Genomic DNA, 25,066 nt, shown 5'->3' with positions numbered 1-25,066 from the left:
CTAAACACTGGGCAGTCCCAGGTGCTATCAGTCCAGCCCCCTGAAATAGCAAGCTCCTGCCAGCCTTCGTGGTGTTTGAGTTAGGTTGAAGTGAGCACCGTGCATGCCTGTCTGCAAACTATGGGATGGTGCATCTGGGCTCTGCCCTCTTTTATGTCCTTCCCCAGGGCTCCCACAGGACCAAAGGGAGGGCTGCACCTCGCTGGTGTCCACGGGAGGGAGTGTGCTTTGGGGAACGGCTGGGAAGAAGCAGCAAGGGGTATGGTGATGGCAAAGGTATGATTCTCACCTTTTTTCTTTCCCCTTCCTCTTCCTGGCCTTAGCCACAGTTTAGCTGAATGTGTTGGGTGCACTGCGAAGCCTTGCCTCAAGACCTCTTATGCACAGAAAGTGCTCACTGCGTTAGTCTGAACAGAGTTCTAACCTTTTGAAGGCATTGATTGATTTATCCATCAAGTGTTTTATAAGGCGTTTTTGTGTCAGCATTAGATATCAGAAAGGTTTTCTTTTTCATATGAGAAAGATCTTGGCCGCCTTTGTTCCGATGGTGATCTTTGACAGGACAAGTAATTCTACTCGTTTTGTTAAAACCTAAATAGCATACATAATAAGCATCTGGTACAAAGAACTGATAAATGTAATCAAATAGGTTTTAAGCTAAAGCTTGTAATTCAGTCTTTTTTCTTCTTTTTTTTAGAAAAAAAAACCCATAGGAAATGCTATACTTATTGTGCTTTCTTATTGTTCAGGAATCCATTGGCAGCAGCAAAGTAGTCCTTATGGAAACCGTTCTTGATTTCTGTTGTGACAGGGGTTTCCTTTATAGCTGTTCTTGAAGGTGCTTTCCAGTATGTCTATAAAAGCAAAATCCAAAGTAAATACTTGGATTTTAGTGCCCCCCAAACACTACTTGTGGTTAACTGTAAAATGGAGCTGTCTGGTGTTTGTTGATGCAGATGTACATATTTGCCTCAGAGTGTGTTAAGGGAACTGTATTATTCTTGCTGCTGTGGGTGATATTACCTTACTAGTATTACTGTAATACTTCTTGATGTCAAAAGAGGTTTTAAGCCCTTTTCACTAGAAGCTCTATGTATGCAGGCAGACTGGAGCAGTCCCTGCTAAAAAAAGTTGAAATAAACAACGCAAAGACAGCAGAGCTGCTTGTTTCTTTATTCCAAGGAGGGAGGAAGACTCAAAAAGTTGCCAAACAGAAAATTCAGACCTCCCAAGTCCTGAATGCAGCACCTGAGTTGCTATACAAGTGCAGAAGAGCTGAGATGCAATGGGGAGGTCGTCATTACTGAAAAACTGTCTCTTGAAGACATTACTATAGCTATCATTCTTAACTGATGTATATATTTTAATGCAAACTTATTTTAAGTACTGATGGTCATTCTACATATGAGTTTATCAAGACTTCTATCCAAAAAGTTCTTTTCTTCCCCACCCTTGTCAGAGAGCTCTTGGAAGACTGCTTACCTTAATGTAGAAGTTTATGAAGAGAATGACCAGCGTGGCCATGTAGGAGGACTGGAACATGAGGCAACCAAATGGGAATCCACATGGCTTCACAGCTGCACTGAGTGTGTGCACAATAGTGAGCAGAAACTGGATCTGTGGAGGGAAGATCATGCATGAGTATTTGCTGAGAAAGGGTTGGTGCTAGCTAAATCAGATATTAACAACGTGACCTGGTCCTGCTCTTAAAAGTTTGAGTAGTCTTGAAAACTATCCCTTTCTGAACCTGTGAATGTATTGTGAGGGTTAAGTTAAAATGGTGCTTTTATGGAATTAAAAAAAATGAAGGGGTCAGATTTCTAAAAATGTGGGTTTATAGGCCTAGTTGGCAAAATGAATACTTTTTTTTTTAAGAGGTTTTTCTATCTTCCAGGCTGTGTCGTGCCAGGTACAGCATTGTCTGTGTTACTAGGCAGAAACTCGAGAAAACTGAAGACTCCAGGCAATAGCTTTAGAAGTCTGAACAGAAAATGGAAAGCCCAGGTCAGAGGAGAAGTTCAGGTAGGCTGGTGTTTGCATTAACGGAGTTAAGATGGGGACAAATGAAACAAAATGAGATGGAGAAGGAGTTGCAGAAGGTTGTCTGTATTTAGGACTGCGAACCACAGCCCACACTGGTGCATCTGATTCTCCCCAGCCAGCTGAGCGTGCCCTCAATCCAGCGGGCTGGGGTGCATTTCAAACAGGGCAGCATGGTCCAGCTGCAGGGATGGTCTCGCTCAGAGAAGAAGCACTTGCTAAACACATTTCTACACAGGCGTTTTTAAGCTCACTGCAGACCTCTGAACTCCCAAATAATATGAACAAGCCCTAAGATAAAAAAGTTAAAATAACTTTATTTCACATCAAGCCTTCTATCTTGTTGATAGAAGTTATATTTGAATTCTAACCGGCTTAATTCTGCAAATGACAATATTTATCTATCATTCAACCCTGGCATTTTGAAGGATTTCTGGTCATTAAAAATGAGATCAAAACAGATACATACCAATTGTGCTTGAGTGAGGTATTTCTTCCACCACAGATACTTGCGCATAGAAGGGATGACTGACAGTCCGTAATAAGAATACATGAGCACGTGGATAAAGCTATTCAAAGTGGGTCCAAAGAAACCTATAAAAATCCAACAAGGGAAACGTTTTACATGCCAACTGCTAAAAAGTGAGAGAAGAGATTGTTAGCAATGTCTCCTGCATATGGTAAGTCTTTCCTCTGTGCTTATCCTTTGCTAAAGACATTCCAGATATGAAGAGATGCTGTCCTAGGGACAACTGACAAACTGAGTGATACTTCCTATAGAGTTTGTCTTATGCTGAATATTCTGTTTTCATCCCGTATTTTTCATTTTCTCCGCTTTACTTTTCTGTAGTTTACAGGTTATTGCTTTTGTTCCCCTCCCAAATGTTGTTTGCATGAGTCTCTCCATTATCGCTGTAAGCTTTAGATGCTGCTGTGGGTCCCTGCTGCTGGTACCGCAGCTTAGGGCCCTTGGAAGGCACCTGCTCTCCTGCTCTCTGATGTGGTAGTAGGGTTTTACTCTGAATTAAACTAGCCTGGTGTGGCTGTATTTGAGCACCACTCTCATTTTCTGCAGTGGCTTTTCTGCTAGATGCAGATTTCCAGAATTTCACCCTGGATAATATCTTGCCACTCTAATTAGCTACACTTAGTAAATACAAATTCTAGAGCAAATGAATTGCCCTCTGTACCTTACAGACTATTGAGAAGTAGCAGCACTACTCTCTGCTGCATGCTTACGTGTTTGATGGCAGTGCTTGACAACTACAAGATGGTCTTGCCAATTGTTTTGATTTTTCCACTGATTAATTACTTAATTACTGATTTTTTTCCACTCTAATTATAATAGTGCAAAGCTAGTGCAAAGCGTGGCGAATACGTTCAGACACAATAGAAAGCACAAACCCCTGCTAATTTCTTCACGCTTCTGTAGAAATAGCTCATAATTGCTATGAAATCCTTGGTCTCTGCTTCCACCTTATAACAGTGATTTACTGAAATTTTGTGCTGTCCATAATAAGTGCCAACAAATGTGAATTCTGCTTTTTGTTCTGAAAAACACCTGCAACAAGTTGCTTTACAAAATCTTACAGTGGACTGAGGTGACTCCCTTTAATAGTGCAAAGTAAGAAAACTGATTGTCTTAACTTCGATAACAATGCCACAGGAAGCCTCTGGCTGTATGAAGCCCTGGAAAAGCGTGCCTGTTGTGAGACACCTGAAGTATCACAGAATCATAGAATCATTCAGGTTGGAAAAGACCTGTAAGATCGAGTCCAACCATAAACCTAACGCTGCCAAGTCCACCACAAAACCATGTCCCTAAGCACCTCATCCATGTCTCTTTTAAACACCTCTGGGGATGGTGACTCAACCACCTCCCTGGGCAGCCTGTTCCAATGTCTGACAACCCTTTCAGTGAAGAAGTTTTTCCTGACATCAAAGCTAAACCTCCCCTGGTGCAACTTGAGGCCATTTCCTCTTGTCCTACCACTTGTCACTTGGGAGAAGGAGTAGTTCTCTGCTGTTTGGACTTAGTATACAAACACCAAGCGACCAGCCTGTGGCACTGTACATCTTCCCCACCTCAACAGGGAGGATGATGACAATTACAACATCCTCTTTAGAGCCAAGTTGTTTAGAGGTTACTGTTGTGAAACATATTGAACCCAAAATATAATAAGGCAAAGGATGCTGCTACTTCCACTATTTCAATGTGAAATGTAAGACCGTATTGATCAGTTCTGGCTGTCCAGTAGTTCTAGTACTTGAATGAGATGTGTTCTCATTTAAAACAAAACAAACTCAAACTTGTATTTTAATTAGCGATTATGTTAAGTATTGTATCTTGCTAAAGCAGAATGTCAGATTGATGCATACAGGAGTCAAACTTGTAAAAATGCTATTGAGTTCATTTGTCATGACTGACACTGACTTTACTAGGGTCATGATTTCCTCTTACATCTGCTTTTGGAGTAGGTCTTGCATGTGATCACTCTTGTGTACTACTCAGCAGTGTTATCCTGTCTAAAAGTGGTTTGAAGAGGAATAAATATGAGGAGTTGTGGCAGCTAAGTGGAAAAATCTAGGGCCTAGTGCTCAGATATTTTTTTTTGCCTTGAACTTTTAACCATGCTTTTAATTTTACTATGATCTACAGGTGTTTGGCATTTCTGAAAGGCTATGAATGTTAATGATGCTGTCAAGGATAGGCTTGCTTTGCATGGTGATGTGATTCTCCTCCAGCAACAGGTGACTTATACTCCCGGTGATGAAGCGAACACAGACTTACTTTGCCCACAAGGTATCCAGTTCAGAACACACCACCAAATGTTAAACATAGTGGCATGGTGATACACATGAAGGAAGGTGATCTGGCTGTTTTTCTTTCTCAGTACAAAGAAGATAGTGTCCATGAATTCAATTACTTTGGAAAAATAATACCACCACAGCACCTTGGCTACCTGTGCAAACAAGAATAAAGGAGCAGGAGATCAATATCTGTCCATAAAAGGGCTTAAATATTGCTGTACTTCATCAGTCCCTAGGCATGCAACTTTCCAAAAGGCGTTAATATCCTGTTGAAGGAGGAGCACAAGCTCTTGCTTCAATTTTATTTCCCTTTTGAATGAGGCAGTTTAGAAAAAATGTATAATTTTTTATGTGATTGTATAAATATATAATTATCTAAATATAATTTAAGAAATATAAACTTTGAGTGTTTTCCAATTGTTCTATTTTTTTCATCAAAGATACAGGGTTTTTTGTGTTTTTTTTTTAAGGGTGCTACCATTTAATTTGTTGGCACTGAACAGATTTTGCTGGCGGCTTCTTATTTTTAAATAATCCAACTTTGATATTCAACACAATGGAATACACCCTCCTCTAGATTTGAGACACTTTATCAGAACTCAGGATATGTCCCAGGACAGTTAGACAGTTAGTAAAAACAGAAAGGGGAAAATACCTTGTTGATGGGAAAAGGTATTTAACTGACTTTTTTCTTGCCAAAACACAGACAAATTTTGAGGACTGGGGAAAATGATATAAGTTAACCAATCTTTCTGCCCTTGAACTCTAACGTTATATGGAAAGCAAGCCTGAAGTAGGGAATGACAGAGTTAAAACATGGAATTGCTGTGATGCAGAAATAAGGTTTGAAACTAGAGACGAGCCAAGCCAGCACACTGTCTCTGCAGTTTTCCAAAGTTTAGAGTTGGGCTTAAATCACTTTCCAGCTAGAGCCCAACAAGCGTTACATTTTAGATGATTGATTTTTCTGCCAATTTCTTAAATGATCCATATTCTCTATTTTAAGTCAGGCAACACTGTGTTGATCACAGATCTTGATACGTGGCTTTTCAAAATACTCCCTGTTGCACTTTCCATGGCAAGGATGCCATTAAAACCCTCGTGTTAAGACGTCGCTGATAATATCATTATAACTGCCATGAAGGCAGAAGTATGGCACCAGGGACACGGGGGGGAGGACTGCCGCGGACGCTGGGGGCTGAGCTGCTGCTGTCGCTCACCCGGACGTCAGCCTCCCCTGCGCTGTGGAGGTTCTGGCACTGCAAGTTGTAGCCTCCTTCCCATGTGGCAAGGATGAGCTGGAACAGAAAATGCAGTAATTATGTTCACGAACAGATGTAGCAGTTCGCTTTTACCCCTGCAGCTGTTCTGTGTTTATTGAAAAAAGCAGTATGGAAGTACGGTAGGTTCCCGCTCCTTCCATGAACTGATGCTCTTAAATGAGACAACTTGCTTTGAAATGGAAAAGGCATCAGGTTGTATTGGAGACGTGTGCTGAAAGGGTATACCTTTTACATTTCTCTGGTTTTAGAGCCTTGAAGGCATCCATTAAAATCTCTCATTACTTAATGCAGTGATCCTCATTCCAAAGCTCATGCTTGAATATCGTATGTCTGTCCTGAAGCAGTACAAACAGAGCTTAACACAGCAAAACTGTCCTTGAGAAAAATTCCCCAATGCAAAGCAAGCAAACAGAAGGCAAATCCAAAGTAGTGCAATGGGAGAAATATTTTCTAATGCCATACATGTGTCTTTTTATCCTATGCTGTTAAATGCCGGAGGAGGTAAAGGAGAGCAGGCGTAGTGCTGAATGGAGATGCGAATAGGCACATAAGCAATTTCTTAGGTTTAGCGCATGTCATACTGGGAAGTAGACAAAGCAGTGAAATGTCGGGCAACCACAGTGATGGAGCAGAAAGTTTCTAGAAAGCCAAATGGTGGCTTTTGGTGTGGAATATTTTTATAGCAATGACCACTTAAAGCATTCAGCAGCCCTTTCGGAGTAAGGAGCATAATCTGTTGTATGTGAATGCTATGTAGAGTCTGTTGATTTTTAAAAAGCTCTTGCTTATTCTTGAATGTGTGAAAAGTGGTTTCTGAGGCCAAACTGAGCAATTCACGTTCTGGGGTCTGTCTCCCTCTCTACAGGGGATGCAGTGAGTGATGGTGGGAGAAGTGTTATGCTGGAAGCATAATTGCAAGATGCTGTGAGAAGTGGGTTGCTTTCAGCTTTGGCACTACATTCATCGGGAAGGTGTGTATTAGCATCTGTACAGACCTTTCCCTCCGCTTCAGACTGAAAAGTAGTCTCCTGTATTGAATGTGTGACAGTCTATACAAAAGCAAAGCAGGGATATTCTCAGTGATCAAACGGAATTAATTCCTAGAATAAATATATTTAAAAAAGATTATTGATAAAATTTTCTGGATAATTAGCAAATACCCCAGAATGCTTACTATAAATTCACATTAAAAAGCAATAACACTTGGAAAGCCAGGATCTTCTGTTGTTTTCATCTGAATTGCAATTCTGTGGTTGTCCCTGTAATTCCAACATAGCTGGTGTATGTGGCCAAAATAACCCATAGATATTGCAGAGAGAGACATAAAGACAATAAAAGAGTGTTTTGCAGATAACTGCTCTATAACAACTGCAACAAACCCACTCTGTTTTGGAACAGCCCGTGTTTCAGTGGATTCGCCTACAGTGTGTACCAGAGGTCCCCAAACCAAACAGGATGGGACCAGAGTTTAAAAACAGGGGAAACAACAACAACCCAGCTAGACATCCTCGTACAAATGCTCAGTGCAGCTGAGATCACAACTTGTCTTGCCAAGCTGGCCTCTGCTTGGGTGTTGTGCCTGCAAGCGTGCAGGGCTGGGACTTCTGGGCTCCTCTCCTTTCCCCGCTGCGGCAGGCGGGTGGGAAGGGGAGGCGTGGGTCGCGCCTCTCCAACTATCTTAACCTGCAGAGGTGCTGAAGAGAAAGGAGTTAAAACTCCTTGAGGAAAGCAAATTATGCCATTTCATTTCCCTAGTACCTTTCAAAAAGCGGTTGAGTGGGAAAGGGGTCACTCCTCTTCTCTGAGTAGGAGGCAGAGGGTATGGAGCTGTCCCTCCTGTGGCATGTCCTTGGTCCCCAGGTCTGTGCCTGTGCTGTAGCTGGCAATAGATAGCAGCTTCATGAGGGATGGGGAGATGTTACTGTATGGGTGCTTTTCTGGGTAGCTCCTGTCAGTGCCTCCTTTGTGCGCTCCCCTGCCTTGGATTTTCTCTCCAAATAAGAGGTGACTGAGTGAGCCCAAACCAAGACTTTTGGAATAGGCAGGTACAGCATCATTGACAAGCTGTTGGTGAAGATTTGCTCTCAACTCTGTCTTGGTACTTGGGAAATGCTGAAGAAAATGGAATTGTCATCTTGTTCTTGGCTGGGAGCAGTATGGTCAAACAGTGCTGGAGTATCGGGAGCTCATCTGGAGGCAGCATCCTGGATGCCAGCGGGCTGCAGTGGTGACATCTGGGAGCTTTGGTAAGGCACGGCCTCAAACACAAGCATTAACAGCTCTGCTAGAAACCTCTGCTGCTAGTTCTACTAACAGGAGCAGGAAGTAAATGATATTGCCTCTTGCTTTTTCAGTTTTCTCAGTCAACTATAATAAAATCCTCATTGGCTTTAGAAGTGGGAAGCGGTGATAGTGGGATCACCTCTAGCCCTTGTGATTGCAGGGAGATGAAATCATGACACACAAGACCTCAAAACCCTAAAAACAAATGAAGGAGAAGAGGTGGCTGCTTTTCCATTCTTGTGCAAGGCAGTGTCATAGACTAGGGAGGACCCTTTCTCCTGATTTTACTGAAGAACTATAAATTGCCATTGCAAATGCGCTCTGTTGCTTTTTTAAGGTAAGAGGTAAAGTTTTGTGTTTTGTTGTACTTGTACTTTACATCATGTTTTATAACTTAGTTCTATGATATGATGTGCCTATAACATTTTTTTATCTAAAGCTCTTAAACAATTTTATCTTACGAGACACACGCAATTTTTAACATTTTTTCCAAGATTAATTAAAACAGTTTCACCTGATTGATTCTATTGCATTCTATATTTGTAAATTCATACCTTTCCTATGCTTAAATTGGTCAAATTGGTTTGATTCTCTTTTAATGTATCTTTGGGAATCTGCTTTTTTCAGCTTCCAATTGCAAAAACACTTTACTCTTTCAACCTCTCTTTCTCTTCCTTTAACAACTAACTCATTTTTTTCTTTGCTGAAGATACCTAACCTCATAAAACTTTCTGCTACAGTGGGTGAAATATTGGTTCACAGAAATTGCTAGAAAAATTTGCTATTTAAAAATCTTTTGATTAGTCTGTTTTACAAATGTTCTGATTTGTATATGATTACAATAGACTGATTTTCAAAAACCTCTTTTGTGCATTGTTTTCTTGTGTGTTACAGGTTAGAAAACTTTCCTGCTGGTGCTGAACTGGCCTGCTTGGTCATATCTCAAGTTTTTCTTTTCAACTATTCCATTCATAGCTCTCATATTGGAAAATGAGATGAAAAAACCCTTAAAGCCTCAGAAATAAAATATATAAATAAATATTTCTTTTCAATATCACAGATTTTTAACTTAGCGTTTGAGAAATTTGCAACTCGTCACAACTGGTCAGCATGCAAATGGAGAGCAAGCTTTGGGGCAAGAATACCACTCTCCGACTGAAGGGTTTTCTTTAATTTCTTTTGTTCGTTATCCCATGGTTCTGTATAATGCCAGATTTTGCAGATCATACTGTGTGCCTATTCCCCAGTCGTTTGACTTGGCAGAAGAGTGCCCTCCGATTTGTCTGTATTTCAAGAGCCAGCAGCTTAGAGTGAAGATCTGTTTTGACTGTCTTAACCTTGCTCTTTTGTCTCAGCTTTTCTGTAGCTCAACTTTTCTATTCTCTGTTGCAGGTGCCTAACATACTGCTGGGTCTCTTCTAGGGAAAAGAGGAGAATCCACTTTGAGTTTTGACTGCTCTACTTTGCAAGCTGATTTTCAAGATTTCTGGTTAACTTTCTGATTAAAAAATTAGTGGGGAAACTTGGAAGGCAGAGTACTTTTTTGGGAGCCTGGTGATCCAAGGCCATGACTTTCATGTTGGCTATCAATGATGTGGAAGGTAAGCAGCTTACCCAATGGTACCAAATGAGCCAGCTGCATATCTGGAACAGAAGCTGGTACCTTGAAACAAGATGTTCAGTTACTAGGTCTCTTTTTCTCTGGTACCAAACTCATATGTTACTTGTACTATTTCAGCTATGTTCCCTTTCACATGCTGAGCAGTCACGACTCTGTAGGGCTGATGGTGTTAATCATGCAGAGATGGTGCAAGTGCAGGATGTATTAGAGAGATAAGAGATCCTCCTTCTCTTTCAAAATACAAATTCTCTCTCTCTAGAGAACAATTCTTCGAATGCTTTGCATTCCTGGCAGCCTATCCTGAAAATAATATTAACACATGCCTTGTTTGAAGCTATTTGGAAAAACAGATCATGTAAAGAGGAAAGTGCTGCCTTGTGAAAAATTTCTGCTAAGTAGCAACATCCTGTTAATTAGCAGAGTTTTCACATTTTGCTTTTGCTCTAATGATTCCAGTTTTTACACCAATAAATGACCTTTACTCATCTACTCAAGTATAAACAGCATGAGGATTCACAATAGTTGCTTTGCTGCAGCAGTCCAACTCATGCCGTTTTTGTTTGTTTTTTTAAAATGGGGAATCACATTGTTCAGGAATGAAAGGTGGTTCTTCTGTAAGAAATCTCAGTGCGGGGCGCAGCAGGTGACAGAAGATGGTGCCAAAGCTTCTCACCTTGATGAGTAGCAGGCTAAGCACCAAAAGCCTAGACTCAGGGGCCTATATGCCCTGCTCATTTCAAGCTTTCAGCCTCAAAAATCTCACAGCTGTAGCTTGTTCCTGCATCTGTCCCCTACAGGTAAGCTAGAAAGGAAAGCAATGTGATTTTTCTGAATGGAGGTTCCTACTTCTGACTGTGGATTCTCTGTGCTCTTTGAGTTGTAGAAAAAGCTCTGTGCATGTTGGGTTTTCTCAGATAAAAATGCCTGGAAGCAACGAGGCATTCCCCCTTGCCCCAGGGCAGGAGAAAGACAGGGTGAGGCACCAGCACCTGGCTACGTGTGGCTGGCAACCGGTCACCAGTGGTGTTCCTCAGAGCTCAAGTCTAGGGCCAATTCCGTTCAATATATTTATCAACGACCTGGATGCACCATTAGCAAGTTTGCTGATGATACCAAACTTGGGAGGTGCTGTTGACTCTCTTGAGGGACAGGAGGCCTTGTAGAGGGATCTAAATGGATTGGAGCATTGGGCTATGATTAATGGGAATAAATTTAACAATTCGAAATGCTGGGTTCTGCATGTAGGACAGAGTAATGCTGGGCACAGGTATAACTTGGGAGAGGAGTGGCTGGAGAGCAGCCCTGCAGAAAGGGGTGTGGGGTGTTGGTTGACAGCAGGCTCAATACGAGTCAGCAGCGTTCCCTGGCAGCCAAGAGGGCAAACTGCGGACTGGGATGCATCAAACACAGCATAACCAGCCAGTCAAAAGAGGTGATTATCCTACTGTATTTAGCATTGGTGTGGCCTCACCTCGAGTACTGTGCGCAGTTCTGGGCCCCACCATTTAAGAAGGAGGTGAAGGTCCTTGAACGCGTCCAGAGGAGGGCAACAAAACTGATGACAGGGCTGGAAGGAATGTCCTCTGAGGAGCAGCTGAGGACACTGGGCTTCTCTAGTCTGGAGAGAAGGAGGCTGAGGGGCGACCTCACTGCTCTCGAGAGCTTCCTGAGGAGGGGAAGTGTGGAGGGAGGTGCTGGGCTCTTCTCCCTGGGATCCAGTGCCAGCATGCATGGGAATGGTTCAAATCTGTGCCAGGAGAGGTTTGGACTGGACTTTAGGAAACATTTCTCTACAGAGAGGGTGGTCAAACCCTGGAATAGGCTTCCTGGAGAGGTGGTCTAGTGATGTTTTACTGGGTGTTCTCTGGGACTTCAGCCCTCAGCTAAGCTCAGTAAGGAGACTAACCTGTCTATGTAGTGGAAAGAAGGGTCTAACTTGCAGTGCTGTAAATCACCTATTTTCCTTGGCCATAGGAAGAGATTTTTGTTAGTCCTTGTGAATGGCAGTTCCTCCCTGGATCTATAGGCTTGGACAAAACAGTCCTAAAAGCAGTTATCTGCTGGCCACATCCCAAGGAAAAGGATTCTAAGCAAACACTCAGGACAGTGTCTCAGGAAGGAGAGTGGAATTACTTCTGTTTTCTTCGTATTTTTTATTTTAAGTGGATTTTAGAATGAAATGCCTCAGAAGATTATCAGTGTCTAAAAACAGATGCCAGGTATTCATTATCTCACCTGACTTTCCTTTTTTAGTTTTAAAAAGGAGAAATCACCTCCTTGACTGTAACATGGCTCAGTTCTACAAGCATGCAACATCTGAATTGTCTTCCTATCCCCAAGAGGCCATTGCACTTTTACATAATAAGTAGATGAATAGAGGAAGGTACCATCAATCGTCCTTGATTTATTATTAAATCAGTCTTAAACCATACATAGAAAGCTTTCAGGCAGGTTTTCTGGGTAGGGCATTGAATTGTAAAATCATCTGTGAATAGTATTTTTTTGAAGAATATCTCCCTATATAGGTTGCCTATTTTCAGACGAGCTTTCAAGAATCGTGGTATAATCCCAGATTTTGGATGGATAGCTGGGATGCAGAATAGCCTGCATTTCCAGATTGCTGCTCTGGTGTCTTGAAGATCTCGAATAAGCTGTAGCCTGGCAAGACCGTAAACCCCATAGGGAAACTGCGTGGGCTAGATTGTTCAGCCTGGGACTGGGGGATTCCAGGAGCCTTGGTCAGTGCCTCAGTTTCCCCAAATGTAACAACTTAGTAGTGGTGTTGTGCCAAACAGGAAACAGGTGCTGAATAGGAAATACCCCACAAGATTTTTCACAATTAAAATATTTTGTTGTCCCTCTTTATGATGCAGTTGAGATTTTTTTTTTTTCATGGGGACACAAATGTAAAGAACCTGCTTTGGGCTACTCCTTGGTGAGGCTCTCCATCTCTAGTTAGAGGTCCCACAAAAATGATTGGCTAATTCTGTAATACGCTGACTGGAGTTTGCTATCCTGACCTGCAATATGTACAGCTGGATTCCATGCTGGATCTCTCATCCTGCTGGAGCATCCTAACTAAAAGGATACTGGTTATTCCAGAGCAGAGGAAGTAAGTGGTCCCATGCTTTCTTCTTATTTTGAGGTCAGAAAGTTCATATCATGGTGACAAAAATAAGAGCCCCTTCCCAAATGAATTTTTGATAAATGTCTGATTTTTTTTTTTTGTCAACAAAAACTCTTTCAAATGTAAAGCCATGTTGTTGAGAAATTCCCGGCCAGTTCCATTCAATTCCCCTTACGTAAATGGGAGACTGCTAGAAGGATTAGTGAACTAATGACTTCAAAATGACTTGAACTTAGGTATGAATGATAATTCCTTTGTGTGTTGCTGTTGTTTGGGATAGTGGAATACGCTAAAAGAAATCCCTTCTAGGCTTATTTTCCATGAATCTTTGATTACATCTCTTGTTCTGAATAGCTCCCATATGTTACTTTGTGGTACCAGTGATGGTATCAGAAGCTTTGCACGTGTGGAAAAACCTCATCGTATGAAATTTTACTTTTGATTTCCAATAAAGTTCTACAGAATTCTATTTGAATGTGCAGGTGAGATCCAGAGCACTGCCTTTTTGATGAACAGGCTAAATGTTCTACCTAAATGCAGCACTCGGAAAGGTCAGTAGGAAAGACATGGGGAACTCGGAGGATGAAAACTGAGAAGTGCGGACAACTTGTCCAGCTAGAATAACAGCAGGCAAGGACAGCAAAGTTAGCTCCTCAGCTCTCCAAACAAATTATTTGATTAAGATAGAAGAACACCTGGGAATTTAACTCTTCCTTGTTCAAAAAAGCTGTTTGCCTTTGTCCTTACATTTCACAGCTTTACACTGCACTCTCAGTGACCTTTTGCTATCTAGTTTTTTTCCCTCACTTCTCCCTTCTTCCAAATGATAGAAAAGTGCACCTGATCTCTTCTGGCTTCTCACTTTGTTCTTTTCCTCTTGCTCCCCTAAGTAAGGTTAAGACAGTCTTTCTGTCCTACTTAAAGAATTACTTCAAAGGAAGCCTTCACCTCAAACACCAATCCTTATGGATCTAGACTCATTCCTAATTTCGCTGCTAAATTTACATTTGCTAACTTCTGAACAATTAATGAAGGAGTAAACAATGGTTACAATCTTAAAAAAAAAAAATAAAAATCATTCTGTTGACGTTGGATTTCTATAGTAAAATTCCAGGACAGTTCAAATCAGCTAGGATGTATGTCTTTTTACCTTTCTTCATCACTTGCGCTGTTAAAACTTTACTTAGACCTTCTGCTACTCAAGCTCTATCTTTTTAACACTTGCTCGGTTAGGAAGCAAATCTTTCTGATGTCAGCCATTGTAGTGATGGAATAAAACAGAATTCAAGTGCTCCTTCTGTTTTTGTTTTTTTTCCTTTTATCTTGCCCACTGTTATCCCAAATCCAGGCATTATACCAGACTTTCTAGTAATTTGTGAGATGTAATCCCAGTTGCAATGTGTAGGGCTAAAAATGGTGGCTTGTGCCAGCATTGGGCTTCTGACCTTTCCCCACTATCGGAGGATACAGAGAAGGCAATTCTGGTACTCCTGGGAATCCTCACATCATCACCTGTGAATCTGCAAGTCACAACTATAATTCAGAAATTGGACTTACTGTGGGGTGAATTTTCAGCTCCTAGAAACAGGTAAAATAAAGGTAATGTACTCTTTTTTTTTTTTTTTATTCTGTAAGGTAAAAGACTTTTCTTCTGGCTTCACTAAAATGTTTAATACACTGGGCTTGCAATGCTTGTGCAGTTCTGCTCTTTCCCTTTTGCTCTGAATCAAGGGATCCTCACATGCAAGTCCTGCTTCCCCACATGGATATGGTTGCTTGCTTACAAATCCTATGGATTTGTAATAAGTCTGTGAAGCTACCTGTGGATACAGGCAGCTTGAGACATCACGCCACCCCTATGCTAATGAGATGTATCTCTAGATCTCCTTTTTAATCTGACACAGATGGTGCCAGCGTCCTGGTTTTCTCAGTGCCTGATCAACAAAAGGGCTGGGGTGAGAGCTTGATGACTAGCTGAGATTTAATTTAAATAGGGCGGAGGTGATACTTACTGCTGGGGAAAGCAGCCTAAGACCATGGTAGAGATTATGTCTTTTCCTATTAATGAGAGAGAGTATCATCACCTGAGTAATTTCGCAATTCAGAGATCAGCATTTGGCTCCTTTTGTTTCCAGTTTTAATTTATCATTGGAGTTGTTCTCCTGCGGTGACTGTTGAAATCTTATCTTGGCCTCTGGTGCCTCAGACTGCATCCCTGGAGTGTGGTTTGTGAGTTGACTTGCACATGAAATAATTTTAAAATATGCAAAACCTGATTGCTTTTCATGGTAAGATGGTTTTCTGCTCGTAATTGATACTTTTAGGATCTTAGGCAGAGACATGTAGAGGAAAGCAGTGAAATTGCTAAAAGTTTTGATTTTTATTACAATAGAAAGATTGTGGTTGTTATTCTTTATACAGATTTTTGGCAATGTTACTAGAAATTTTTCGATCAGTAGACTTGATCTGGGTCTATGAACACTTAATGGTACAGAAGAGTACACAACCAGTAACAAAACTCTGAAGCAGGTTTGTCTTGCAGTGTCAAGGGTGGAGGGAATTGTCTTCTGGCCCCTTGGCAGTGCACCTGCAGCCTGCCTAATGTAAGCTCAGGACTTGCATCTAAGCTCCAGGTACTTGAAAAAGCCATGCTCCAAAACAAAATGCCCCACTTCTCCATTATATTCAATGGGGAGAAGTAAGTGCCTTTGACAACTTCAAGAAAATCCATTTGCCTAACTCAGAAATCTAAATTAAGGTCTAATAAACTGCCCTTCTGGGAGGCCTTCAAAGGCACCTAACTCTTTCTTGGCACAAAAATTTTTGAGACATCTCAGTAGGATGAGGGCAGCTGGGCAGAGCTGTTTTTCTGTAGACCTTTGGCCTTTGAGGATAGTAGGGGTATCTGACCTCGTGCTAATGGCACATGTTAGTTGTCCTGGAGCTGTTCCTCCAAGTACTTTAGGGACTGGTTGACCTCGAAGCTCGTGGAGCTAAAATCGGCTTCATGCCCATGGTGCAGTGCATGGAGCTCTGGCTCAAAAGAGGAATGTGCCCTTGGAGATTTAAAACCAGCCCTTTTGTTATGACTCCTTGCTATAACCTCTGTCTTCTTGCATTGAGGTTGTACAAATCAACTGTAGTCAAGTGACAGCTCAACTAGGTCAGGAGATGAAGAATTGCAGCACAGGTACCCCCATCAGCTGGTTTACCATGTTTCTCATTAAAGCTGTCATGTGGGACAGTCTGCATTTGGGGATGCACCCTTTCTGGTGAATGAGATTCTTCTGTTAAATGAGATATTTTTCTGTTGAATGTCTAAGCAGCACCCACTCAATTCTGGAGCTGTCACAGGAAAAGGTGTGTGGCACCTTATATACAAAACCAAGAGGAGATAAGAACAACAATGCCAATAAGAGTTTTGGGGTGGTTTTTTTGGTGGTTTGGCTCTATTATAGAGCTTATTATTTTGTGATTTATCTGTTACAGAGACCAGAGGGGTTCAGGTGCAGTGGGAGGATGGAGGAATAAGACAACTGTTATAGATGTCTCTAATTAGGATTTAATCCTGAATCATACTCACTGGAGGGATCAGCTGTGTTTACATAAGAAACCACTGTGCAGAATGCTCTAAATATAGGTAACTCTTGCCTTAAAGAGCTTACTGTCCATAAAAGACAGAGAGAATAAGGGCCAGAGAGAAGCTTCAGAAATGGAACATTTTGAAATGTGAGTCACCATAACTTTATTCAGTACTGACGATGATTTCTGCTCTCCCATTTGCCTGTTTTCCTTCACCAGGGATGTGCACGCTACCTCAGGCAGGTCTGCAAGCCTTAACTTCCATTCTGCTCCTTCACAGGAGAAGCTGTGATAGGAACAAGGCACGTAGACTACGAAAACATACAGAGCCACTATTATGGAAGAGTGTTTTGTAGTGTGTAAAACCAGCCTGACAGTCCAGAGCTAAGAGTGAAATCTGCAGTAAAACAGCTGGTAGTGCAGATCAGTAGTGATGTCCCCCGGGTTCCCGAAAAATGCAGAATGTGGAGCTACGAGCCGTTGCCAGCCGTGCCTGGCTGCAGTCTGGGAGGTATAAATCAGCAGCCTCCAGCTACAGAATCAAGGTCTAAAGGGACTAATCTGAGGACTAACGCAACTCAGCGATCATCTGCAGCAAAGTTAGCCTCAGGAAGGACAGGGCAGTGAGGCGGCTCAACGGGAGCTGGCTCAACACAATTCCTACAGGGATGCGACGGTGGCAAAACCCAAGTTTGCTTCGTTCATGCAAGCGAGACCTGCTAAAATTCTTTGTTCGTTCATTTACTTGTGGCAGGCCAAATCAGCCTGCAAGGGGAAGGGAGCAGTGTTTTTGTTTTCTGTTCGGTTAATCCTTTTCGCTGAGTCCTGCTACTGAAGACAGTTATCTGTATACCTTCAAGCAAAATGGGGATTTAAACATCAAAGTGCTAATTTAAATTCTGGAGGACTAGACCATCAAACCTTCCAGCAATTGTGCTGGCTTTTCCTTTGCTCTGGGGCTGATCCTGCACTCTCAGACACCCACAGCAACCACTGAAGCCAGCTGGAGCTTTGACCAGGACGACGCTCTGTGTAGCACAATCGGTCCTTTGCACAAAGGCACAAACCTAAACTGCTGCATGGCCTTTTGACCAGGCCAGTCACCTGGTGTTCAGCTCAAATTAATTTTAAAACTTGAAATCTTCAGGGTCCCGTTTGGCTTCTGCAAAGTTTCTTGTCCAGCTGACAGCACAGTCGGTCCTTGTTTTTCTCGTGGAAACTGCTGTCGTGGCTGGGAGCCCAGGGAGCAAGAAATGCTGTGAGGCTGTGCAGGCGAGGCAGCAATGTCAGCTCACACCTCCGCAGGTCACGCCGTGAAATCAAGCACATCCTCCAGCCAGGGCTTCTCATGCCCAGGGTCACTCTTTAAGCCAAGTCAGAAAATGTTTTGTGGTTTTAGTCTTTTAGTGTTTGTTTCTTAGTGCTGCAAGTGATGGATGTTGACGCTTTAATAGTAAAAGTACCTCTATCACAAGGCTAAGAATGGGGAGCTCCCAAATAATACCAAAATAGTGACTTTTGGCTTCTGCTCCCCATTGGGGAGGTGAAAACTCGCATGTGTCTGCTGAGGAGCGCTGTTTGAGTCCTCTGCTGTTGCAAAACCATCAGACGCATTCAAACCTCTCTTCTGGTTCTGAATGGATCCTGATTTCTGTGAGCGTGTTCCCTCCTGATAAGTACTTGGGAAATAATCTGTGTGACCATATTCAGCCTCCAAGTCCCACAGCACTTGCTTTTGGCTGAAGTGGCAGGCTTTTACATCTGTCTCTTACTGTCTGACTATGAGGAAAGCTTCTTAGTCAGGAGAGCAGAAAAATAACATTGAATTGCCGATACCATAAATAAATTGGTACTTACTCTCACCTATGAAGCTGTTCACATTAAAGCAGGGGCATTTGTACATAGAAAAATCATTCCATAGACAGTCATATGAATAAAACCCAATCCATGGGCATATTCATGGGTGCTGAAGAATGAGGTGTAGGCATGTTTGAGCTGAGTGACTGCTGCAGATTCAAATTCATGCTGTAGACACTCTCCTGGAAGCAGCCAGCTGTCCCCAGGGGTGGGCTGTAGCTCAGGAAGGACAGTTAAAACATGCTGAGATCTAAGCTGAGCAGGTACTGCACAACTCACTGTCCAATTGCCAAGGGACTTTTCTTGATCTTAAATTTACTTTGCTGTTGATGTTAAATTTCCTAGCAAAACTACCTGTTGCTAAGATATTTCTGCTAAAAACTGTATATTGCTCACCTTTCTCAGCCATGCTGCACGGAAGAACACTTACCTCTATGAGCATGTACAAGGAGAGCAGTGTAATCCCAAGGTTATATACAATGAGGTGAGCCCTGAGAGAGAAAGGAGGCCTGTCCTTCATGAACTTGTTGCCCAGCCATATGCAGAGTAGGTAAGCTCCAGTAAGGAAAAATGTGGGAAGGTAAGAGTCCAAAAGGAACCATCCTCTGACCCTGGCATCTGAAAAGAAACACATGCAGCAGGCAATTAAGAAGGCTATGGTGTATAGTATTGCTAAAATAAGGCAGATCACATAGTGAAAAAAGTCTGCTAAAAGCGTGAGAGGGAATCTGCCATGCTTTGCTCGCAAGAGCTATCCATTCCTTTTACCTCCCTGAAACTGCATACTAATTCAGAGAATTAGTTTTCACTGCATGGCTTTCCCTAATAATTTAAGGTCACTTAAGTCTCGTTTTAACAGGAAAGAGAAAATGAAAAGAAGAAAACATTCCTATACGCTTCTTAAGATTTAATTAAATGTTTTAACTCAATATTTAATTAAATCTTAATCTGCTCAATGGACAGTCTGCAGATAGTATTAAATACAAAGTATGTATGTAAAGTTGCCAGTTCATATATTTTAATTCTGCATTTGCAGTATAAGTATGAAGGTATATAACATTTACTAGAAAACAGTTATACAAGGGGAACATTTTTCAAAAACATTAAATATGAAAAAAAAAGGCAAATGTTTACTTTGGTTATCAGAGATATTTGGCAAGGCAAGGGCTTGCTTTCTCACAGTTTGTCCCATTTGCCTGGTCCTGAAATGAAATATTAAGGTCAAACCCTGCTTGCCTTATTCACACAAGTAATCCCATTGGCAGTAATCAGATAGCTCAGTGTACATGAGCAAAGCCTAATCTTATATGCCAATCTGGAGGCACCGCTTCATTGTCCTATGAGCAATTGGATGTCATGAGCGAATGGAGTGCGTTGGGTTATTTTTCAAGATGGAGAAAATATAGAGTTAATTTTCCACAGCAACAACCTTCAGACATTTATCTATGAAAAGAACAAGGGGCATCATGGCTAGTTTTTCAGAAAGGTTACTCTAAATCTGTCACGATTTATGCACTAAGTGAAGAAGTCAGTCAGTTACAAGCTAATGTGCAGGTCACAGTAGTTCTTTCTGCTCTTAGAAACTGTTTTAAATTTCTTAGCTTTTTTTTTTTACAAAGACCAAGATTATGTTAAATATTGTAACAGAAGGAAACTTATTCACAGTGCGTGAAAAAACATTTCACTGTTTTTCTGCCTGTGCTGCATTTGGAAAGGACTGGGCAATGTATGATGCACAAACCAAACGTGCCCAAGCATTTAACAAACTGTTGTTGATTGCAATTCTGCTGTACTGTATTCTTTCTGACTATTCTTTCCTCAAATATATGCATACAGGTATATGTAAAGTGAAATTTTAAGTGAGTTAGAATAATCTGCTTATGAGCAGGTCTATGAACATCAACTTTTTTTCTCATTAGTCTTCCTCCGCTTCCCACCTTACTTCCATTGCAGTGGCTGTAACATTCATCTGTTGGATTTGGGCTACTCATAGGATGTTAGCTCTTTTTCAGGAAAGACTTTCGACCAGACCTAAGTTACCATGGAAGTCCAGTGCTCTCCTGGTTTTAAGTCTCCCTTCTGGACTCCCAAAAACCTCTAGGAGAGGAGAGGTGTAGGATTAAAGCAGTTACAATAGCACAACCATCTATGACACAAAGCACCATCCTTCCTTTAAGATGTCCTCGCTTTGCTGTGCATTAGCAAGCTAGAATGCCTGTTTTCTGTCTTCAGATCTCAGTGTCTATTTAAGTTCACCTCAGTGTGAGAGTAAAACACTTCCAATAGCCCTCTTAAAGTTCACAAGCCGCGTGTGAAGCTCTGGAATGGATGTTTTTGAGGGGATTCTGCTCCCATGTGGGCTCCAAACAGGTTCTCCTCCCATACGGGCTCTAAACAGGACACAGGAGTCATAGGACAGGTAAAGGTTGTGCGTGTAAGTGTTGACCTACTATATGTTTTAGGAGCATAAAGATTTAATTTATTTAATCGGTATCTTAAATGAAGGTGTAGAAAGCAGTCATGTCAGCAAGGCTGCTATCTAAAGAAGGATCTCCCCATCCAAGGATTGCAACACTTGGTGCATAAAGGTTACTTGCACTAAGGCCAACTGGCATCAGTAGATAATGAAACGGCATGTTTGTTCAAAGAGGAAAAGTAATTGGAAGAGACGAGAATACAAATGGAACTAAACAGCATTAAATGCTGCCCCAGTACACCCTCGGAAAGTTCTCACTCTGCTGTGAGTGGCCACAAGCATGTGGCCTGATCCATACAAAAGCAGAACTCGTGGGCTTGTTCAGGTCAGCATGTCAAGTATTTTTAAGATCTATACTATTTACATTTTAAGAGAAATTATTAAAACATGTACCCTTTCTGATTATTTTCCACCCCGACCTTGGTACCTTGAAGGGTAAGGCAGTTATTGGCAGAAAGTGTTTTATAGTGGCAGCCAAGGAACGTGATTATTTTGTTTCCACTTACACTTATCCCTGAATGACAAGAAGAGGAAGGCTTTTATGTGGCAGGAAGGGAGAGGAAAGGGAGTGTATTTCAAAAAAAGTTATTGGAAGAAGGGGAGAGATCAGAAGTATTTCTGTTGACTGACGCTTCGATCTCCATGTTGAAGTACTATAAAGGTATGCTGTCAATAGAAGAAAGGATTATTTTTACAATGTTGAACCCACACAGCATCTGAATTTGAGACCACGGCAGTGAATAAAGCCACAGTGTGAAAGTGCTGGACTACAGCAGGGGAAGGAGCAAGCGCCCACAAGCTCTGATCGCTCCATGAATAAATTCATTCACGGTCACTGGCCATGATGTGCCAGATCCTTGGGGTGAAATCTTGGCTCCTTTGAAATGAGTGGCAGGCCTCCCAGGCTCTTTAAAGGTATCAGGCTTTTATCAATGAGGTTTAGAAACATTTTGATTCAGGTTTCTGTATAGCTTTGGCCAGTTGGTGTCTGAGTCGATTCAGACCTTTTTAGGTGCAGAGGGGAGATGGTTTTGCACCAATGCCTTGCTACTGTTCATGCTCAGTTGAGGAGAGGAGGAGTGCTTATTGATTTATCATAACTTTATTAAAATGTATCTATTCTTGATCACCTCTGTTTCTTTCACAGTTAAAACAAGCAACTGATGAACTAGATTTAGCTCCTGCAATTCAATATTCCTTAATCTTGCGTAACGCCAAACAATACTCTGCAGATGAAGACGATCCTGGAAAAATGCTCTCTTACAGAATAATACAGCTATTTCACTCTTTCTCATTTTGCCTTGAGCCTAGATGATCTCTTATCCAGAATAATATGGACCAACACCAAATTGTAAGACCACTTCTTATTAAGAGATGCAACCGATGGGCATGTATATGGCTTCTATTCCCTGATCCAAAGGACTTGGTCTGCTACTTCAAAAGCAAACATTGAGATAAATTGGTGTACAAAGTCCACCTGATACCAGTGAACAAAGGCACAAAATATGCCTATATATAAATCAAATTCAGATATTTGATAGTACGCCCCTTATTTTAGTAGTGCAGTACTGCAGCTTGTGTTAACCTGGTACTACACCTGTGAGCAGAGATTGCCTCCAGGAACTAGTGCATGGCTTTCTGTCTCTCCTTGTGTCCTCAGCCACATCTGGTAATGATGACTAAAACCAGTAGAGTGATACCAGTATTTCAGAAGCTACTACTTAAAATGTAAACGATAAATATGGGATTGATTTTAAAAGAATAGAGCACTGGTGTCTATTCTTTTAAGCCATCATTCTGTTGAGTGAAGTGTGTACTGTGGATGAGAATTGGTGGAGAGAAAGAAGGGGAATGGTTTGTTGGTTTTAGACATTTGGGGAAGCTCTCAAGAATTCATTAGATTTTCATTTGTGGGGTCATTCCAATTTAAAACTGTTTACAGTTTATTGTGAATTATTTGTGTGTATAAGCACATTGGAGGGAGCTATGTTATTCGTGAAACGTATTTTTTCCTAAAAAGGCTATAGGTAGAGCAACTTACCTCGAGGTCCAAACATATAGTCCACAAATGCATTTACTTCCTGGTCAAAAGCTTTCAGGTGCTCCTAAAAAATATAAAAAGGGCATATGCCAAAGACATTATCTTATGGCTCACAGAGGATGCAATTTAAAAAAAACCCCAATGAACCGGCAAAGAGAATGTCACGCTCAAGTATTTCCAGAGTACGCAAAAAAACCCCAAAACCTCTTTAAAAATGAATGTAGGGCAGATTATGGTCTAGATAAGAATAGAGGTCTCAATACTGGAAACTGTGCCAAGACCAGAATTCTTTAGGAAGGGAAATTAAGGTTTTACAAATGAAAAAGAACAAGTACCACAGCAAGCCCATCTGTGATGGGTGTTACTTTCACTCTAATAGAGATGCTTTTTTGTTTGGTTGGTTTTGTCCTGCTTCCTCAACTGAAATCACTTTTTGTAGAGAGGAGCTGGTGATTCCTTTGATAAGCTTCACAAAGCTTTCTGGTTGCAGCTAGCCTAGTGACAGCGCATCAGCTGAAAATACTGACTCCTCTCTTGAAGAAGGAAACCTCTGGGGTGGGCCAGCTGAGGTTTCTCTAAATCGGACACGGAGTTCCTAAAAAAAGGCTGCGGGAGAACCTAGACCTCCAGTAATGAAGTTCAGGCCATGTAAGGAGGGAGGAAGAGGAAGGCTACGTTACAGAGACATTGTGTTTTGAGGTCTAAGTCAACGAAGCTGCTAAGCTGGAAGGCTTAGCAAGTTTGTGTCTGATTGTGCCTGAGTTGGGAGCTAAGTCATGATCAAAACAGTCCTTCCCTCAGTCAGGTGTGGTGGCCTCTCCAAAACTCTTCTTCCCAGACTCCGGTTCTGGGCAGCGGCTTCCTGCACGCCGGTGCCTGAACAACTCTTTGCCACAAGCCTGAGGTCAGCCAGGTTCTTCCTCTGCTCCTTCCAACAAATGCTCTGCTGGGCTTGATGAATTAATTTCAGCACTGAGCAGATGCAGCCAAGCTGAGGAGAAAGACGCAGAGTGACGCTGAGCATCTCCACAGGGCAAGAGCTGCCAAGGGCTGTGTGTGCCTTTGAATACCAGATATCTCCATGCCAGCCTGGGCTGCAGTCACCATTAGCAGATCTGCCTCGTGAGGAACTACATTTGTGGTCTCCGCAGGGGGAAGCTCCTGGCACTCCCAAGCCCCACGTGTTTCTTCCCCTCTTATGTTTTGGTCGTCAGGATGGTCAAAGCGGACAGATTTCGTGTGAATACGTGGCAGCAAGAGGTTTTGCAGCATCCCAGGCTGTAAAGGTCTGTCTCTGCAAGACGCTGCTGTGTTCATCTTATCTTAAAAAAAAACCCAACAGCAAAACCCCAGAAACTAAAAGTATATGTATATTTTTTTTAACAAAAAAATAAAGGACTTGCTCTGAAAAAGGAGGGAATGAAACTGATGATTCATGCTACAAAAAGATTTCTCCTACTTTGCAGCATTGAGGAAACTAAACCAGCTTTTAGGAAAGGGTCCTGACTACTGCCCCTGGAGAAAGGCATTTTCTCAATTTCAGACAATTTCCTCAGCAGCCTAAGGATGCCTTCTGTCATAGCAGGTGGCTCCGTTTCCAGGTGAAAGACCTGAGCAAAAGATCTGCTTCCATGTCTGCATCCTTGAGCTATGCAGTTTTTCTGCTATTATTTCATGACAAAGGTACCGCCATTTGGGGAATGCCACACTGCTGTTTGTCTGTGATGTGCCCACCTGCTGCATTAACTTGAAGCAGAGCTACTGCCCCAGGGGAGGTTTAGATTGGATATTAGGAAAAACTTCTTCACCAGAAGGGTTGTCAGACATTGGAACAGACTGCCCAGGGAGGTGGTAGAGTCACCATCCCCGGAGGTGTTCAAAAAACATGTGGATGAGGTGCTTAGGGACATGGTTTTGTGGTGCTTGTTTTAGGGATTTGGCAGTG

At 41.9% G+C, this 25,066-nt stretch overlaps 1 protein-coding gene across 1 annotated transcript; it reads right to left on the bottom strand.

Moving 5' to 3' along the window:
- Positions 1-725: 725 nt before the first annotated feature.
- On the bottom strand, positions 726-23,179 carry ELOVL2 (ELOVL fatty acid elongase 2). The gene is made up of 7 exons (XM_059815511.1): positions 23,122-23,179; positions 19,035-19,222; positions 6,072-6,149; positions 4,832-5,003; positions 2,510-2,634; positions 1,483-1,617; positions 726-854 (listed from the first exon to the last, which is right to left on the bottom strand). The coding sequence occupies exons 1-7, from the start codon at positions 23,135-23,137 to the stop codon at positions 726-728; spliced, it is 843 nt and encodes a 280-aa protein (XP_059671494.1). The 5' UTR covers positions 23,138-23,179.
- Positions 23,180-25,066: the final 1,887 nt, after the last annotated feature.

The sequence above is a fragment of the Gavia stellata genome, chromosome 3 (assembly GCF_030936135.1).
Source record: "Gavia stellata isolate bGavSte3 chromosome 3, bGavSte3.hap2, whole genome shotgun sequence".
Lineage (NCBI taxonomy): Eukaryota > Metazoa > Chordata > Aves > Gaviiformes > Gaviidae > Gavia > Gavia stellata.
The sequence above is the reverse complement of the archived record's forward strand: the minus strand, read 5'-3'. Positions and strand labels throughout refer to the sequence as shown.